Source organism: Marmota flaviventris, chromosome 15, assembly GCF_047511675.1.
Source record: "Marmota flaviventris isolate mMarFla1 chromosome 15, mMarFla1.hap1, whole genome shotgun sequence".
Taxonomy (NCBI): domain Eukaryota; kingdom Metazoa; phylum Chordata; class Mammalia; order Rodentia; family Sciuridae; genus Marmota; species Marmota flaviventris.
In genome coordinates this window covers 46745746-46766833 of record NC_092512.1, presented here as the reverse complement: position 1 = coordinate 46766833, position 21088 = coordinate 46745746, and the positions used below count along the sequence as shown (strand labels likewise).

Here is a 21088-nt window from a genome sequence, read left to right as displayed (position 1 = left end):
AATACTGTTGGTGGAAAAGTTATTCATTTCTCCCTCTTGAGGAAAAATGTATATTATAAATCCCCAAATTATTGCTTAAGCCAAACCTCTCGGCTCTGGATTTTTCTCAGTTGCACCAGGCTCAGAATTGCCTTACTTAGTCTAATTTCTGTCCTTTGTTTATTATATAATCTGTGCAAAAAATGAGGTCCCTGCTGTGTTTCTGCACTGACACTTCACCCCTGCACTTGTGATAATCATCTCCAAATAGATAACAACCCTAAAGTACAAGGCACACTTTAATATCCTAACTCACCAGGGATGCAGAAGGAAAATGAAAGAGAAAAAGAAAACAGAAAATAGAAAATTAATCGTGCATGTGTGTGAGATAGCTGGAATTGCAGAAGAAGGGAGAACAGATAAAAGACAAGAGCAGAAAGAAAAAGAAGGAAAAATTAATTCAACTGTTTCTGTTTCATACATCTATTGCTAAATTCCAACATGTCTTCTCACTTCTCTGATGAAATCACTCCTCTCATCCTCCTACCATCTGACTATAGTGGGACCTGCCGTTCATGGCCCCCACAAACTACCTCCAGCTACAAGAATAGGCTGTAATCCAAATGGGCTAATTGCAAATCTTCTTGGAGTTTCCAGAGACGTAAATGAATGTGGATAGAGAATAGTTATTTTCTTACAGATGGTTATAATGAAGAAAGAAAGGTGCCAGGTAAAAGGAGACCCACATCACTTGGAGAAAGACAAACTGCGCTGAGAAGGAGTGAAGCCCATTAGTAGGAAGAAGCAGAGATGAGGCTAAGAGAGAAAGTTCTGCAAAGGTATCAGGTTTAAGACCCTGCAACTGTCTCAGGCTTGCTTGGTCCACCCTTCTCAACAATCTGTGAACTAACTGCATTAGTATTTCCCAGTAAACCTCCTCTACTGCTCATGGTAATTCAAATTAGTTTTTGGTGTTGCCTGAAACCAAGAGTCTTGAATGAAAGTTAAGTGAAATGTCTAAATGCCATAAAAAAAATAAATTAATGACTATGGGTTATTTCATTCAAAAAACGATTTCTATCCTTCCCTCACTGTGATAGCTATCAAACTGTGATACCCTGGCAAGTCAAGAATCCAAACTTTAAAGGAAATATTAAGAGAAGAGAGAAAGAAAGAAAAAAGAAAACACATTAAAAATCAAGGAAGAAATAGAGAATACTGAACAAAGAAACAGATGATACAATGCCAAATATCAATATTCAATTTCTTGTGATTCTGGTGATATCCTAACCATCAATTTTTTTTAAGGTGCTGGGGACTGAACCCAGGGCTTTGCACATGCAAACCAGACACTCTACCATTTAGCCCCTCACTCTCAATCTTAATTTAAAGACAATATACAAAGATTCTAGTATTCATACCCCATTTGATTCAAATGTATGATATGTCAAGATCATTGTATTGTCATGAGCAACTAATAAAAAAAAGATTCTAGTATTAATTATGTTGGATAAAATGACTAAGATTTTAATTGTTTATAAGGTTAATGATTGATAATTGGAAACAAATGGGTCTTCATTTCCCTTAATGTCAGAGAATAAAGACAATTATGCCTAGTATAACAATAATTACTTAATATTGCTTTGGATGTTATTTCAGATAATTAAAGACAATGCAATTATCTGAAAGAATGAATGAGAACAAAAATAGAAAAGGAAGCAAGATTACTTTTAGATATCATCAGGTACCAGAGTGTTCAATAAAATCTATAGAAAGATTCTATGAAATGATATGATGATCTAATATGAGGTAACCATTTGAAAATTAATATATACAAATCTATGGTTTATTGTTAAATAAAAATCACTTGGTTAAAAAAATACTCAATAAAGGATAGAATAAAATTTTTAAACATATATCATTTGGTAAATACAGTAAGGTTCCCATCCTAAAAAGCAATGAAAAAGAAGACACTAAATTCTATTTGCTGAAAGCTGCATAATACCACTGCAGGAAATGAGCAAAATAACTATGTATTTTGCCAGAGAGATTTACATAAATCAGTGGATAAAATTGTGTTTGGAAATAGGCTGACGTGTGAAAATGAGTGTTTCATAAAGGTATCAAGTGAATCAATGAAAATGTCATAAAATGAATTACTGGTCCTGACTTTGCTTCTTCCTGTATTCACACCCTTGCCATAGCTTTGCCTAGGCAAAGTGTATATCCAGCTCCCCTGCTTGGGCTTTAGCAGGGAGCAACTTGCTTTAGGCAAATGAATAGGGTCAAGGAGATCATGTGTTGCTAAGACTCATCAAAGTGGCTGCTTGCTCTCTAGTGCTTTTGTTGGCACTACGGAAATGTGTTTCAGTTTACTACTGGCTCCAGAAGCATGTGAAATAGGTATAAATGGCAGCACTACCTTAGCCACCCTATAGGCTGCAGAGTTGCCCTGGACCACCTACACATCCAGGAAATCCAATATGACATTAGCCACATGCCACTGCACATTATAGCTGTTAGTTCTCAACAAAACCTAAGCGATATACAAGAATAGGAAAAGGTAATGCTGAAGCACCTATTAGATAATTTGGAGAAAAATTAAATTTTATTTATAATTTCACTGCCTATACTAAAATACATTTTACATTGTTACCATACAAGTATGAGGTTGTATTATCAGGACTAATACAAAAAAAAAAAAATCTTTGAAGTATACTGTTACATTTTTTAAAGTAACACACACATAAAGTAATATATATATATATATATATATATATATAGATATATAGATATATATATAGATATATATATTACTTTATATATTTATAAAATGCATTTACATTAGGAAGGAGGGAGGGAGGTCTAGTATATGTGAGCGTGTGTAAAAAATTTTTGGAAATTCTTCAAATAACAAAAATAAAGAAAACTAGGTTTTAAACAAATTGAAAGGAACCTGCAACCACTGGACAAATGGCTAGCCCCAAACAACAGGCACAGTATGTTTTGCCACTCTGCATACCCAGCTATGGTACAAGCCTTGTTTTTCCTGTTAAGTGCATATGTGATCAAGAGACTGATTAGGATTCAGAGGCTGCCCTTTCTTTCTTCATAAGTGAGATGGAATCCATGCAGATAGTGCATGTAGCAACAAAAGAGTGAAGCAAGTTTTGTTATCCCAGTTCTCATCCTGCCCTTTACCAACATGAAGGTAAAGGGCAGGATGAGAAGTCCATTAAACTGTTAACAGTTCCGAAGCAACTTCTTCATGGATCTTCAATATTTTGTTTGTGAGAACACAAAGGATTATCTAATTTTCATGTAAGCAATTTAAAATAAATTCAAATTATTATATGATTATTCATGCTTAAGAGTTTTACATGCTAATAGATACAGCAGTTGACAGCACATCAACTCTTTATCTTCTCATCCATGTAGCTAAAAGAAGGATGGAAATGAATTAAGACTTCCAGTGAAATACAAGTGAAACTGTCTTTGCTCTTTCCTGGAAATTCTTGTGGGAAGCTGCTGTTCATTAACAGCAATAACTCCAACTGAAGTCACTGAACTAGAACAAGGTAAATTTCCTTTTGTATTTTCCCTTGGGCATTCTAATACATACCTCAGAAACCCAGACCAATGTTACCATACTTTTAGTACCAAATGAAAAGGTATTGATATAAATGTACTATTGGTGAATAAAGATTAAAAAAAAACATCATTTATAACAGAAATACTGATGTAACATGAGGGAATGAATGAAAAAAAAATCTCGATTTCCAAGTTGCTTACTAGTTGACTATTAATCACTAAGATAAATATAATCCTTGAGAATTGGAGAATAATATTTCAAAATATTTTTAATAAAGTAACTGAGGTAAATGTAAGATACCATATTGTCACCTAGTATGGGCTAACTATTTAAGAGACAAGATAACTACTAAAACAGATCAGAAAATATTAGTTTTACTAGAAAATAACACCCACAAATAGAGATGATATAATCCATTCATTCCTATACTAAAGTGAGTTTGTACTTTTTCCATGACAATGTTTGGCTCATGGAATACAGGGTGGCCAAGAATGACCCAGGACATTATAACTTACTGGGAAAAACAGTTATGAATCTAGTATGCAAACCCTTGTACAACAGAGTATTTGCACAGATATTTAATTGGCTTTAATATATTGAATCTAATCATACAAATCCAGGAAAGAGGATTTAAAAAAAATAATTCCAGACCCTTTAAATATCTTTTATAGCAAACGTGAATTTGGTCTACATGATTCCAGAGAGAGGAACAACAAAATTCAAAGGCACAGAGAGACAAAAGAAGTTGGTACTTAGTTTCTTAGTGTCCATGGTTCAAGTCTCAGTAATGTCATTTAATGGATTTTCAACAGAGAATTTAAGAATAAGCTTTTTGTTTTACATAGACAAATCAGTATCTAAATTTGAAGTATGTTCAAATAGTGCTTATAATTATGAAATAATTATTCTTAAAAGGTTATTATAAATGCATAATGGGGACATTACCTGGTGGGTTTAAAGGTAGAGATTTAAAGATGGTCTAATAATGTTTCTCAGAGCTATAAAAAATCTGCAGAAGGCTGGGGAAGAAATGAAGAAATTAAGCTTAAGCATTTGGATAAGGTAGACAAATACTGGTGTATTTGGGACAAGAAAGAAAAAAGAGTAGAACTGCTACAGCAGAGAATCTCAGAGTTTGAATAAGGAGCCTCTGGGGTTCTAAACCTTCAGCGTTTGCTAGGTCAAAACCATACTAATAAGGCATTATCTGCCTTTTTGCTCTCACTTACTTGCACCTGACAATCAAGTTTATCAGATGCTACATGCTTTGTAATAGTCTGAGTATAGGCTAGATATGAGAATCAAGCTATCTTTTGTTAAGTCAGATAAAAAAGTATTTGGAAAAATGTGAACCAATTTTACTTTTCTTAATATTTTTGTAAAATTTATTTTTGATTGGGCTGGGGATGTGGCTCAAGCGGTAGTGCATTTGCCTGGCATGTGCTGGGCACTGGGTTCGATCCTCAGCACCACATAAAAATAAATAAATAAATAAATAAAGATGTTGTGTCCACCGAAAACTAAAAAATAAATATTAAAAAAATTCTCTCTCTTTTAAAAATTATTTTTCATAAATCTATGAAAATGTATTTTTCCTAAATATGCTATTATGATAATACGAAATTATTATTGTAATTTTTAAGTGAATTTCTAAGTAAATATTTTAAGATTTTTCTCAGATATATCTAATATTATAAATATGGAATTAAATCACCTACTAGAACTCTTTGAGCTTTTATTAATTTTTTAGGAGTTTACAGGGAGGGGTCCTTAGCTTGTGAACCCAAGATAGATCACAGGGAGGAGATGAACTTGGAGCAATGCTGGAGGGAGGGATGGGGTCTGAGGATAAGAAGCCTTGCTATATATGGGAAAATGTAATATGTCAAGTCAGGACCTAACATGGACTCAAAATAGGGTCCATAGGCTGGGGATATAGCTCAGTTGGTAGAGTACCTGCCTTGCTTGCATAAGGCCCTGGGTTCAATCCTCAGCAGCACACACACACAAAAAAAATAGAGCCCATACCAAAGCAGACATAAGAAATGAAACAATGGAAGATATATTTGGCAGGAAATGTGGTAAGTGATAAGAAATAGTGGGTGACGGGTGGGGTTCTGGAGGACTAGCAACCAGAGTTGACATATACCCACGGGGTAGGTGGTTCCCGTACAGTGGAGAAAAACACTGGGTGAGGTAACTCAGGGGAAAAGACAGATGAGAATATTTGTCACTGCACACAGGAAAACTGGCTTGTCTGTGAGGGCAGGTAGACAGAAGAGAATACAGGTCAAAGCTGAGAAGAAGGATGAAAACTCTAGATCAAAGGTGAGAGTTTTCTTCTAAGAGGTACTTTAACCCACAGGAATCTGCTGCCCACTCCAAACCAATCCCTGATCAACCCAATATTCTACAGTTGGCATTTTATTTCTACAAAATAGTGTCACAAAGAAGACTGCAACCTATTCTTTTTCATCTAAGTTTAGACAACAGCAGCATCTGTGCAATTATCAGCAGTTATCATTAGGCTGGTTATTATATAGTAAAAACTAATTACACATTCATTATGCTATTTTAACATCTCTATTGAAGTATGATTATTATAAAATAAGAAACATATTTAAAATGTACTATTTGATAAGTTTTGACATTCATGTGAAACCATCATCATGATCAGGAAAACCAACATATAGATCACCATCAAAAGTCTCTTTTAGTTTCTTTGTATTTCACTGCTAACACTTTCCCACCCTCATCCCCAAGTCCCCAGGCAAACACTAATCTGCTTTATATTGCTATAGATTAGTGTCTGTTTTCATAAATTTATTTAAATGGAATTATATGTCCTTTTTTTTTTTTTGCCTGGCGTTGTTCAATCAGCACAATGATACTGGGATTCAATTTTGTTTTACTCTGTATCAATAGTTCATTCCTTTTTATCACTAAATATTATTCCATTGCATGTGCACATGTTGGTGGATATTTAGGCTGTGCACATGTTGGTGGATATTTGGGCTGCTTCCATTTTTGGACAGCCTTTAACATTTCATGCAGTGCCAGTGTACCAAAGATAAATATTTCAACCTTTTCATGTCTGAAGAGTTCTTTTTCTTGCCTTCACATTCAGGAGATATTCTATGTACATTGAAAAATGTAAAATACAAACTTGAACTGAGTCTAGGACCACCATGAGTTGACAGTGGATCTCCACCCCACCTCCCTCTTCTGGTATTTTCAAGATGTTACTCTTCACATTCTTTTTACCCAGACATCTTCATTTCTTTCTTTGTTCCTCTATGTGTAAGGTGTCTCTTTTTCACTGTCTGCTTTTAGGAGTTCTCTCTTTATTACTCATTTGATCGATTTCATTAGATTATGCCTTGGGGTAGTTTCCTTCATGTTTTTTTGTTCTTGGGATTCATTGAGCTTCTTCCATTTGTAAGTTTGTATAATTTCCACCAAATTAGGAAAGGCATCATTCTTTGTCTCTTCCCCTCTTAAGGGAGTTGGATTACATATACATCAGGCCATTTGTAGTTGTCTCACACACCCACTAATGTTCTGTTCACTTTAAATTTTCTTTTTTTCCTCTGAGTTTCACTATACATTGTTTCTATTACTATGACCTAAAGCTAACTATTTTTCTTTCCTTTAGTAAAATCTAATCCAATGTTAATTTCAAGTTTATTTTTCTTCTCACATATTATAGTTTTGATGTCTAGAAGTTCAATCTGGATTTTATTAAAAATATCTTCCATGTGTCAACTTTTGGGCACAAGTTAAGGAGTAGAGTTATAATAACTGCTTTAATATTCTCATTTGCTAAATCTAACAACTGAGTCATTTTTGGATGAGGTTAAATATATTGAATTTTCTCCTCATTATTTTCAGCTCTTTTTCATGCTTAGTAATTTTTTTTATTGGGTGCCAGACATTTATGAATTTTACCTTGTTGGGTACTGGATATTTCTGTATTCTAATAAATATTATTGAGTTTTGTTGTGGAAAGCAGTTAACTCACTTAAAAACAATTTGATCCTTTCAGATGTTCCTTTTTAAGATTTGTTAAGCAGAACCATAACACAGTTCAGTCCAGGGTTGATTATTTCCTACCACTAAGGCAAAATGCTTTTGAGTACTCACTCTATCCAGTGCCCTGTGAAAAATGAGGTTTTCCAGTGTGGCTGAGGCTAGAGAATTAGGCAGTTCTGCCAGCCCTTCCTGAGCAAGAATTATTCTTTTTAATCTTTTGGGCTGATTCTTCCCAGCCCCCAAAGTTACTTTAAAGCAAGGTGCAGAGCAGATGAGTTCTCAACAGCATTCTCAAGGGGAACATCCTTAAGACCTCTTTTGTTTTCTCTTTGCAGATTTCTCCTCTCTGGTATTCTGACCTGTGAACTCTAGGAAAGTTGATCTCCCTGAATGCTCAGCTCCACTCCTTAACTTGACCCAGCTCAACCTAGGTTCTACCATCTGAAGACTGTGGTTGGACTTCCTCAGGGTTGAACAGTTAAAGATAAGGCTGGGCTCATTTGTCTCCCAACTTTCAGCCCCTGATGGCCAGTGATTCATAATCATTGTTTCATAGACTTTGCCCAATTTTTTTTTGGATGATTTTGAGGTATATGCTTTTTCATGTGTCAAAGTGGGAGGAATAAATTAGGAGCCTTTTACTTTATCTTTGACCAATATCCCTTAACTTTATAATCTTACAACAACCCTTGAGTTGGCTATTATCATCTATATTTTACTTGTGAGTACATTGAGGCACACAAAGATTCAGCTTGTTCAAATTTACACACCCTGTATAAGTGACACAGCTGTAATCTTTAAGCACTTATTCTAAAGTTCTCACATATAGCCATTATGACATCCTGCCCCTAGAGAAAGTAAGAAAGGAGCCAAAGGAATATTCAACACTGAGAAAGTTTATAAAATTGACCAGAGTTTTAACTTTGTTTGTTTAGAAACGTCCTCCTGTGAAAGATGAATGAATAAATTATGAGTATTAAAAGTTACATAGAGTAACATATAAGGCTTAAAGATTTTTTTAATAACTTTGGTCAACCACAAAGTTGGGAGTTTTCATTCCCTCCACAAAAAAAGCAATATCTAGATATCAGACCCACTGCCAAAAAGTCAGAGGTACTCAGTAACTTTTTAAATGATCTGATCTATCTCTGACAAAGGTCCCTTTATGTTCAACTAAATAAATGTTTTTAAAATAATAAAATAAGTCTCTTCCTTTTAGCTTCTACCAACTCATGCAAAATATAAAAACAGCAAATGGCAGAACTCATAAAACATGACATTCCATAGCAACACACTCACATCCTCCCCATTAAGATGGTCTGATTGAAGTTTTCTGATTACATTTTTGGTAATGTTCAATTCTTTTAATCTTAGAACGTAATCAAATTTTCCTGGATCTTTTGAAAAAAACACATTTAATGGTAAGATTCATTACAACAAATAATGAAGAAATTATATTATAACTGATATAATACTGTGTATAAATTCAGACTATGCCAAATATGGGTTACAAATTTTGTAATGATTAAATATCACAAATGGCATTGAACAGTGAAATGATTATAATCATCACCTAATCAATTTTGAATCAATAAAATCATCAACTGCCTATTCAGGTTTACTCCAGATACGACTCTTTGCTCAGGACTGATACAGCTTTTTCATGGTGCACATTATTTCTTTTTAGTTTGGAATACAAAATATGTTAACAATGGAAGTGGATCCTGCTATCCTTACTGAAAAGCTGGAAGTTAATTCTCACTTCTGTTGACTTGGTGAGGAGACTGGGCTTTAGATCCAGCTCACCTGCTTTGATTCCACACTACTCCACTTCAATGCTTCATATCAAAGTAGCCTAGGCAAGTTCCTTACCCTCCTTGGGCCTCAGATTACTGAGTTGTGAAAGAGAAATAATAGTGCTAATTCATAAGATTATACTGAAAATTAAATGTATTAACATATATAAGATATATAGAACACTATTAAGCATGTAGTGTTCGACCATTGCTAATTGCATTATTACTATTAAAATAAGGCATAGAAATAAATTCCAAGGTATTTCCATTTTACTGGTTGTCATGAGGTACCCCCCAAAAGCTCATGTGTGAAACAATGCAGGAATGTTCAGAGGTGAAATGATTAGATTATGAGATCTTAAAACCTAATCAACGAATTAATCCAATGATATGGATTAACTGGTAAATTTGGCAGGCAGGGTGTAGCTGGAGGAAGTAAGTCCTTTGAGGCATGTCTTTGGGGTTTAGATTTTGTCCCTGCTTGGCAAATCTCTTTCTCTGCTTGTTTGCTATGTCCTGAGCTACTTCCCTCCGCCACACCCTTACACTGTGATGTTCTGCCTCACCTTGGGCCCAGAACTATAGAACTGAAGACAGAACCTCTGAAACTGTCAGTTAAAATAAACTTTTCTTCCTTTAAGTCGTTCTTGTCAGGTCTTTTGTTCATAGTTACAAAAAAGTTGACTAACACACTGGTCACACAGATGTTTTTCTAATTAGATTTAAGGCCAGAATGTAGTTGTTTCTAGACTGCTGGTTTTCAGAGGGACTGCAAGAACTGAAGCACCCACCTATCTTGCCATTTTGGCCTCAGTGCTGCCATTATATAACCTGTGCTTCAAACAAGCAGTGGAGATCATGTATCTATTATATAAATGCTCCAAGCAAGGCAAAGGCTTCTTAAAAATCTTCTTGAATCTCCCATGGAGCAAACAACCTTACTCAATCCATCACACAGGAACAAAGTGTAAGCTATATGAGCAGAGCTGCTCCAGTATTAGAAACACCCAAACCTCTAGAAAAGATTTTAGCCATAACTAGCAGTACTCTTGACTTTAAGTTGTTTTCTCATTTGCATACAAACCACTTGTTGTGTAAGTTACTTGAATTTATTCTACTTTATTCATAATGAAAGAGGAAGGTGTGTATATGTGATTTCTCATAAAATTTTCCCAACCTCTAAGCCCGGGATCTCACAATGTACCTAAAATACGAAATCCCTCAAGACCCCAACTAGAAGAAAAAGTAGGATCATGAGAAGACACAGCCTGGCTATTGTTTTAAAAAGAAATGAATGCACAGACATTAGAAATCTAAAATAAAAGCAAATATTTAATCATTATAAGCCAGTATAAACCAATAGCACAAGGTAGGAATTCAACTGTGAAAAGTTCATATGGAAGAATGTTGCCACTGGCATCTGTCAGAGTCAGACTGTATCAGCTGCATGCAGAGGCATGTGCCTGCATTTCACTGATGTCACATCATGTGCATGCAATTTGGAGGCATGAAATGGAAATCTGTCACACTTGATCGAAGTGTCCAGCTTCTCCTTACAATAGGGCAGTGTATTCTGCCTTCACTTAAGGTGGCTAAAACAATACTTACTGTAGTTACTTGTGTTTGATTGGTCATTTGAAGAAATCACTCTAACAACCATTTCTCCTGGGAACATCTGTTTGGGGGGGGGGGCATAATTTATTTCATTTATCCATATTTCACTTATCTGACTAGATTTAAAAAACTCAAAAAATGTGAATGGTGCTTGTGAGTAGGTTATAGTCTCTTAATTAAAAGCTGGCATGCCCTAATACATTAGCAAACATTGTTTTATATCCTTCTCCTTCCACCATATAATAATTATTTATAGTAATATAAATGTATATATATTACATAATAATATATACAACTGGAAACATTTCTGAGTTTCTTGTTTAAATTAACCATACAGTTTCATATTTAAAATAATTTCAAATATATTTTTAAAAGGAGAATAGGTAAAAATGTATTTTAAAATCTGCTTTCACTGCAAAGTATTAATTAATAAGATCCTAAGTAGACGTTAAAAATACTTTAATTTTCATAAATTGTTAAAGTTGAATTTTTGAGCAGTGTGCAGTGGTATACACCTTGTGATTCCAGTAACTTGAGAGGCTGAGGCAGGAGGATTGCAAGTTTGAGGTCAGTTTCAGCAACTTAGTGAGATGTTCAGCAACTTAGCAAAATCCTGTCTCAAAATAAAAATAAATAAATAAATAAAAGTACTGTATTGTAGTTCTATAGTAAAGCAGCTCTGGCTTCAATCCCCAGTGTCAAAATAAAATAATAGAAAAATAAATAAAAATAAAATAAAATTAGATTTTTGCTACACATAATCTAAAAAGTATTTTCACATTAAATTTATCTCACCTCAAATTTGTGAGACCAACATCATTTCATTAGTTGTTTTAATTTAAATAGGAAAACCTAAAGCAAGTGACGAACTCATGTAAATGTATAGTTTCTCAGCTATTCCACACATAAAAACAAGAGAAATGTATTTCAATTCTGTGTCATAATACTCTGTATCATACTGCCATGCTCAGAACTTTTTACCCCAAAGAAGTGATAAATTTCCTTCTTAGTTCATCAAACATGTAATTACTGGCATTACGTGGCTCTCAGTAAACCCAGATCACATCTCAAATCATGAACTATATGTTCCATGATTTCTTCAAAGGTCTCTATGATTGACTATGAGTCATTTTAAGACATCTGATTGCACCTGGCATCCTTGATTTTAAACCTAGTTCTTTCAAGCCATTTGAATCCTTAATAAACAGCTCAATAGCTCCCTCTAGCATCTTTTTATATACTACACCCAGAGGTCACATTTAATCAAAGGTTAAGGGCTACAGAATGTTGAGAGCCACAGCCGAATTCCAACCCCCACCCCCCCCCACCCCCCCCCCCCACCTGCTTGGTTCTCTATAATTGCCTGTTGCTGCAACAGAAGACTACTTTTGAATCTCTTGGCTAAACTCCTGCTATGCAGCTCATTCAGATATTTCACTAATCCAAACCAAAGAATGCACAATGCCAAATGATTGTGGTGAAATATTAAGACAAAGAATACCTATTCTGAGTGCTAAATGACAGGAAGCAACAATCAAATATGGTTTTAAGAATAACCTCAAAATCTATAAATAACATTACCAAGAAAAAGCAAATGAAGACAAAAGAAAATCTATTTGCAACACATATGATTTATCCTCTTAGCATGAAATTTCTCATTGTTCATATAAGCTGCATATTTTATAAAACAAATGCAATCTAATTTTTTCACATTCAAAATAAAATGTGTGGTTATGAACAAAAATAACTGTTGGAGAGCATGTGCCAAAATTATTTTCCACAATAGGCAATCGGAGCATACAGTATGAGTGCTTCATTTCACTATAAAATATGTATATATTTGGATAGATAGAAAGATAGATTTGAATTATGATACACTCTCCCACAAAAAAATTCAGCTTAAACTCAGATTTTGAACTTATTCCAACTTGCCTTTTTATGACTAAAGTACTACTTGTATATGATTTTTTTTTTTCAAAATAACATTAAGCCATGTTTTTAACATTAAATTTTAAAAGTTTGCTACCTTGGCCAAAAATTGATTTTAAACTTACATATCATTTTCTGCCAGTGTTTTTACTACTCAGCAGAAAGCTAGGATTATTTCCAAAATGAAACACCCTTTTTCACTACAGATGATAACACATGTTAGATATGTTATATATCCTATGTTTCTTCATGACATTCATTTCTGGGGTGTGTGGGGGAGGTTACTATCTACCTTGTGATCTAAGTTGTCCCCAAATTTAGAGGGTAAATATTCATATACATCTCCAGCCACATAAACTAAAGTTTAGAGGGTAAGCACTATAAAATTTCAAATTTGCAAATGAACTTAGTGTCAATTTAGGTCAGTATTCACTTTGTCAGATGAAGGGATTAAAGAAATTACTTGTCCAAGTTAAAGCTATATTAGTGCAAAACCTAGAGTTGAAACTCACGTTCTTTGACTTATATGCATTGCAGGATCTTCCTAGCTATCTTGTCATTCCCAATGTTACATGGATGTGATTTTTTAAAATTCCTTTGTCATTGTAGGAAACAATTTGCAATTTCATCCCTCCTCTACAAATTAAAAACAAGAACAAGGATATAACAGACTTGGCCTAAATCATGTATTGAATCCTATCCCTGCTATAGAGAGGAAGTACTTGGGACATGAGCCAGTTAAAATAAACAGGCCCATTGAATCATAAAGACCTATTTATTTTCTATGGTATTAGAAAAGACGAACAGATTTCAACAAACCCAGACTTGTAATAGAAGGTGTTAGCTAAACTTGACATTCTCTGATAGTAACAGATGACAAGACAAAATGTGAAAAATCACATTCCTGAACTAAACTGTCTAAGAAAAACCATGGGAAGAAAATGTACTGATGTTAGATAAGCATGGCTGAGTTTCAGTACATTACAAATTTTTTAAAAAATGAAAAACATACTAAAGTAAAAATTTCCCTAGACCAGTGGGCATGTCTTAACCTGATAGACTTTTTACGTAATTAGGTGTTATGTCAACTACATCTGCATCAACATTTATTTTCTATTAAAAATAATGACACTGAAAAAGGATTGAGTATTTAAAGAGGTGAAGACAAGTTCTAAGTTCTGTATATACAAATACATATGTACATATGATATACATATATCAATTTAATTATCAAAACAACCTGATAAACCAAAGTACTCTCAATAACCCCATCTTACAGATATGTAAACTGAGAGTCATAGAATTAATTAATCTGCAAGTAAAAGGGATGGGATTAGAACCCATGCAGTCTAGTTTCCAGAATGTACTCTTTATTACTATACTTCTCACAATGAAAAAGAAACTGATATATATATATATATATATATATATATATATATATATATATATATATATAATTTCATTCACAGATACTTAAATTGAAATGGAAAAGGTAAATGAAAAATAATTTTCTCCATTTGAAATACATATGCTGAAGGGTCAGAAAGTTTCCAAAGGAGTATGAAGAAGTAAATCTTTCTCTTCTAACAGTAAATAAATTTGACTCATTGATTCAAACATTCCATGGATTTTGTTGTTGTTGTTGTTCTGAAAAAATTCCAAGTCATCATCTACCAAATGTCCTAAAACAGGTACATTTTTAATAGTTCGGGTAGGTCAGTGAGTAAAATGAATATTCAGTAATTGAATAATCCAGCTTCAGAGAAAAGAGTTATGCCTCTGAACAAGTACATTAAATGTTTCTTGTGTTAATAACCAAATATCATAAACAAGAAAACATAGTAACTTTAGATCTATCACTTTTAACTTGGCTCCAGAGATAGGAAAGCTGCATTGAAACCCAACTTGATCCTTACTTTCTGGGGAGAAGACACAAAAAGAAAAGCCAGCTATATAGAGAGGGGAACATACTTGACCTGTGTTTTCTGTAGATTTTTCCGGGGCAGGGGGTGGGGGTCGATCATTGGAGAAATGTACCTCACCAGCATATGTGCACCTGCAAGGGTTTCCTGAATAACTCTAGATCTGGTAAGACCTGTCCAGGCAACTCTGAACAGAGAAAGGCATGGCCAAGGGCGGGGGGGGGGCGGATGCAGGAGAAGCTGGAAAACCTCAGGACCATCAAGACATCTGATGCACATGCTATAATTTTTGGCCCTTAAAAACATTTTAAACTTTCAGCATAGTTGGGATGTTTTGTTAAGCCTGCAGTCTTTCTGCAGATAAGAACCTTTATGAATTAGTCACACAGCTCCTGTTGTTGATCAGTAAATAAGGGCTACAGTGGAGAATTGAGGGTATCAGTCAGGAAAGTCCCTGAGACAGAAAGAGGTATGGTGTTACCATATTTCCATGAGCAAATAAAATAAAGCTTTTTTTTTTTCTTTTTTCTTTTTGCAGTCTGGTGATTGAACCCCAGGGCTTTGCACATGCTAGGCAAGAGCACTATCACAGAGGTACATCCCCAATCTTAAATAATGATATTTTTAAGCAAGTAGAGAACAAGTGATAAGATAAAATAGTGTCTCAATATAACACATTTTAAAATCTGTAAAATATATTTTTATCTCTAAAATATCACATGATCAATTATTGCCAAGTTTATATGCAATACAAAGCTATACTCCAAACAAGCAAGCTCTGATCTTCTGGGTAGATTCAGAAAAACCTGAAGAAAGCCAAAAAATCCTAATCAGTTATTAAAACATATTTTAAGAAAAAATTATGAGATGGTTACACTCACAATTCATATTATATTTCATAAAAGATCCATTTGGAATCCACAATGTCTCTTCTTCCTTTAATTAGGAACAACACAATCAACTTTTACTTCATCAAGATTCTTTTGTTGCAGAGCATTACCAACTTCATACTTTGATACATGCTTCATCCAGGTTTTCACCTGTTTTCATTTCAATCACTAATTAGACATTAAATAATTTTCCTCACTGTAAATGTGTGCTATTGTTTAAAAATCAATAATGTTCAATGTTGTTCTCAGAGTGAACATTAGACAAACTATCAAAGTTGATGGCAGTTGTTACTATTATTATGACATATTCATGACAAAAACATTTGCAGTATCAAAAAAAAAAAAAAAATCCCAGAATCATGAAAATCCCCAGTGCAAAGTAACTATTCTAGAGATAAAATGATTTATAGTTCTTTGTTAATAATTTAGCTGCTTCTGACCAATGAATACCTCTAAACAGACTGCTGTCCAATGACAGAAGTTTTTGACTTTTAGTTAATATTAGCAATAAAACTCCCTTGCATCATGCTAATAATAACACATTGGAAGAACCACTCCCAAAAAAGGAGTCCAGTGTATATATAAAAACATTTATCTCCATAAGTATATACTGAAAACTTAAGGCTTAAAGAGGCTTCCACTTAAAATACAGGTAGAGAAATGAATGAATATATTCTAAAGTACTACTCTAACCCTTTCTGCTGTTAGAAATGTTCCTTTTTGTTTTTTTGTTTTTTTTTTAACACAAAGAATTCAAATACCCTCTTTCTCTATAACAGGCTTTCATAAGCATATCAACATTTTTCTCCCACTCTGATAACTGAAAATTCTAAATGTTTATTGTTTTAAAAATCAGACAGCAAAGTGTTAACATGAATACCTCTATATAATGCCCCCAAGGGGAAAATACAGGGTTAAACCCTAAATCACAGAGATGAGAAGTATGGGGGTACCACAAATTGTTAAGTTGATGGATGAATAAAGCACTATAATCTTAGCAGTCAGCATAAAAAGCCTCTCTCTGAAGCTTTGTTCCAACTATAATAACTTGGTGTACTTACCAGAAAAAATTATGATCATATGGACTTCATGCATGATTGATACCATTACTGTTTATTTTAAGACTGTCCTTGAGAATCAATCAAATAAAGCATTCCAAATGTGTATGTTTTGCAACCAAGAATGAGGAACACAATATAAGTGCCTCTTATGGAGAGGAAGTAATGGAATATTCTCTCCATTAGTGTTTTCCACCAAAAAGAAACATCTAATAAAAGTGAATCAGGCAGAAACTCATATCAGAAAACCTCCTATCATCCTATGTTCTTTATAATATTTGTATTTTTCTAGTAGCTATTTTAATAATGGAATAAAAAAGTTATCAACATACACACAAAAGCTTACCAATCCAACCAAGGAAGAGCCCAAGAGCTTAAAAAACTACTTGGGAATAATACAAACTATGAAACATAATCACCCATAAATCATTAGAATACTCCCTTTGTGTCAAGTAAGCTTTTTAAGGTCCCAGAGGGCACATGAATCTTATCTATCATTCCTTAAATCTTTGCATTTGTAATAAACATGGGTGAAATAACTGAAATACTTTAAAATGGGAAAATAACTCTTCTCCATGAACCATTTTTTTTCACATGCACCTTGAAAAGGAAGATATAGCTGGAATTAAAAATTGTCATTTTTAGTAACATAACTTTTTTGTATAATAATATCTGATTGAGGATTCCAATATAAAGAAACTCAATCTATGTTTAGCCTCACAAAGGAAACCTAATAATAATTAAGACAATGATGTTATTCCAATCTCAAAAGCAAATCAAAGACTTTGCCAGGGCAGGTAGACATCCATCTCTCCTTTCCTTCCCATAGTGAGCAAGACACAACCTAGCACTTAAGTTGTAACCACCTCTCCCACGCCCCACCTCACCACCATCTCCAGCACCACCAATCTGACAATAGGCCCTTCTGTTTATAAATTATAAATAACAAATTGCCATTCTCATTCCTCCATTCTATGAACTAATCATTTCACTTCAACAATAAATTCTTGGTTTAAATATTAGGTACAAAAATCCATTTGTATCACACAACTCCAAAAGTTCAAATCTGTCATCAAGAAAAGTTTGGACTTTCAGCCCTTTTCCATTTCTCTTTCTCTCTCTCTTTTTTATGCAAAACAAAACAAAAAACACAGTTTCTCAAAGGGTTAAAAATCTTAGTTTTCAAATTTGTATTTTTGTGGAATATACTGATGCTTCACATCTGCAAATTTAACTAATTTATAATGGCTATTACTCTTTAAAATACTTTGTTTCTGTACTATCACTTATTATGTGGAGTCCTAAGAACAGTTTATATAAACATAGTTATATTCAGAATGTGCCTCCACACCTGGCATTTATTATGCACACTTTGTGTATAAATCGGTTACATGAAGCATGTTCAAATACTGTGCAACAGGTCCTGCTATTGTGTAAACACATGCTTCCAACAGAATGACAGGAAGCTTTATTATATCAACAATATAAGGGGAAATCACATTATTCCTTGTAGATTTAACCATAATTCTTTAGAAAGTCAGAAGGTATCAGATCTAATCAAAAGGAGTAAATTTTACTAAAACTCCCTTGCTGGCTTTGCATCCTACCGAACATGTAATAAATTTGTGTCACAGCCCAGGTGTGTTCACGTTCCCAATGATTTATTGCACGTTGCTGGCTGGCTTTAGTGCTGAGTTGATGACAGGAAGAGTACTTTGGCAGAGGTCTGACAAGTCCTTATCCTTAAGTTCCCTTTTGCTTTGTGCCTTCTGTTCCCAAAGCTATCACAGTAAAACAGATGACAGTCTAAGACCTCTCAGTTTTTGCCATGAGAGTGTGAAATCAAATTTAAAACACACCTCAGAACTATTACATGGGGCCACGTTTATTTTCAATCGGCGGGGGAGGGGGAGAGAAGACACTTCAAAAGAGATGGATTTCACGTCCTCTGTGCAGCCAGATCCAGTTACAGTGTATTAAGTTTTGTCTAAATGAGAAAAAGACTCTGTCTACTCAAGTGTTTTATCACAAAGTAATGTTATTAAACATATCAAGTATTCCCACGTTCTCCTTTAGATTCTTTTATTTTTACCTCCTTTGTTAGGCACCAACCACGGGGAGGAAGGTTTCAGGAACAATACCAAGGCAGCACAGGATGCCAAGCAATCAATTTTGTTTCCCGAGCTGTTTATCCATCATAAACTCAAGCTTCCTTGTTAAGCCACACGTTTGCTATAAGTAGGGCTTCACCTCTTCCCCGGGTAAGACGCATGGACCGGCTACAATTGTGTCTTTGAGCGCGCAGCATCGTGCTTTGTGCTGCTGGGGATAACGGATTCTCGGTCTCGCATGCATCCATCACCTAAGGCACAGGGAAACTCAACTAGGGTTTCAGAGGCTACAAGGGAAATAATGTTGAGACCTGGCTGCTCTGAGCTACAAGGATCCGAAGAGTGAAGGAAATGTTTCAGGGATCAGTCCAGGCAGGGGAAGAGGAAGAAGCCCTTGTACTCTTACCTCCACATTGAAATACTGCTCCGTTCCGCAGACTGTAGCACATAAAATCCAAATCAAGGTTTGCAAGAAAAACACCCCCGAAAGATGCACGAAATCCGACCGTCTTCCAGTGCTGAATGTGAGTAAGATCATAGTGAACTGTGCTTCAATGGATGGACGAGCTCCCCTTCTTTTTCTCCCTCTTTCCCTCTCCCTCCCTCCCTCGTTTCCTTTCAAAAAAAAGTCCTCCGGGTGGGTTAGGAGCCTGCAGGTTCACCCACAGCCGGGCAAGGGGAGGAGAAAGGGGCCCCAGGTGCTCGGCAGCCGGGAGAAGGAGCGGCAGAGGCAGGGTCAGCAGCAGCTCGCGTTCACCATCCTCGGGGGATCCGTCACCCGGAACGTGGCGCCCAAGTTCACCGGCGGTTCCGACTCAAAGCTCCCAGTCGCAGCCGCAGCAGCAGCCGCCGCCGCCGCCGCCGCCGCCTCCAGTCCGTGCGTCCTCCACCTCCTCCTCCTTCTCCTCCTCCTCCTCCTTCTCCACCGCCTACTCCGCCGCCGCCGCCGCCGCCGCCGCCGCCGCCCCCAGCTTCTGCGGGAAGGGCCTCCGCCGCTCCTCGCTCTCTAGCCTCTGCTTCTCCTTCCCTCCTCTCCTCGCTCCCCTCCAGAATGTTCATCCGTAATCTACATAACTCCTCCTTCCCGGGGTCTGCCCGGCTCTCAGGGCCCCGGGCGCGCGCGCGCGCGCGCGTGCACACACACACACACACACAGTCCAACACACACACAAACACAAGGCATACACAGCCCGAACCACACGTACGCGCGCTTCTTAAAGGAGACGGCTCGTAAAGGCTTCCTGGCTACTGTATGGCGCTGTGGAGGTATCCATCCTGCGAGAAGGGCCCGGGTTTGAGGAGAGCTATCAGTTTTACCCACCCCTCGTCCCCCAGCAGACACTTAGGAACCTGGGCGGCTCCATCCTTTGATCTAGTATCACGATCGCGCATCCAGAAGCAAGTGCGCCCCTCTCCAGCCCGGGTTTGGGTGGGGCTCAGGCTGTGTACCCTGGTGGAGCCTGAGAAGAGGCTCAGGCCTGGTCCAGAAGAACGATCTGCATCCTCAGTGGAGCGGCTCTGGAAGATTAGGGACGCTAGGAATGAGAGAGAGAGAGAGAGAGAGAGAGAGAGAGAGAGAGAGAGAGAGAGAGAGAGAGAGAGAGAGAGAGAGAGAGAGAGATCGCCCCAGTTACTGTGCACTCCTTGGGGACTTGGGTCAGTTGCCAGGCTGACCAAGTTTGGGAGGCTTGAGATGGCAAGTCCTGAACGTCCAAAACTTTACTGGGGTCCTCGGATGCAGTGTCCTGTTGTCTCCCTGAATTCTGTCTACCATCGTGGCACTCCGCCTTCCAAGCTAGGGGAGTAGGCACTGGGTTTTGGTGGGGTACTCATCAGATACAAAAGCGGGAATGAAAATTCGCTTTTCCAGGGGAACGGTGGACAGACACACGCACACACTGGCACTGGTGGTCCTGAGTGTTAACAAAACATCCGACCAAAGGGGTGGGGGCGTTGGAAAGAAGCCGGCTGCGGGAGCTGGAGGAAGAGCTGGGTAAAGAAAAAGAGGGAGCAGCCTGAGGAAAGGCGAGTAAAGCAGCTGGCAAGGGCGGGAGGAAGAGGCTGCTCGCAGACCGAGCGGGGGAGAGGCTGGCGGGAGCGAGGAAAGCTGCAGGCGAGAGGGGGAGGTTTCTGGCAAGAGGCTCAGGCGAACGCGGGCAGGGGAA

General features: G+C 36.5%; 1 protein-coding gene across 1 annotated transcript in view; it reads right to left on the bottom strand.

The window, feature by feature from the left end:
* The window catches only part of Mmp16 (matrix metallopeptidase 16), a 253559-nt gene extending 234097 nt beyond the window's left edge, over positions 1–19462 (bottom strand). Inside the window, exon 1 of the mRNA XM_027947595.2 lies at positions 19330–19462. Within this exon, the coding sequence (XP_027803396.1) occupies positions 19330–19461 (132 nt within the window). The 5' untranslated portion in view covers position 19462. The remainder of the gene's footprint in view (positions 1–19329) is intronic.
* Positions 19463–21088: the final 1626 nt, after the last annotated feature.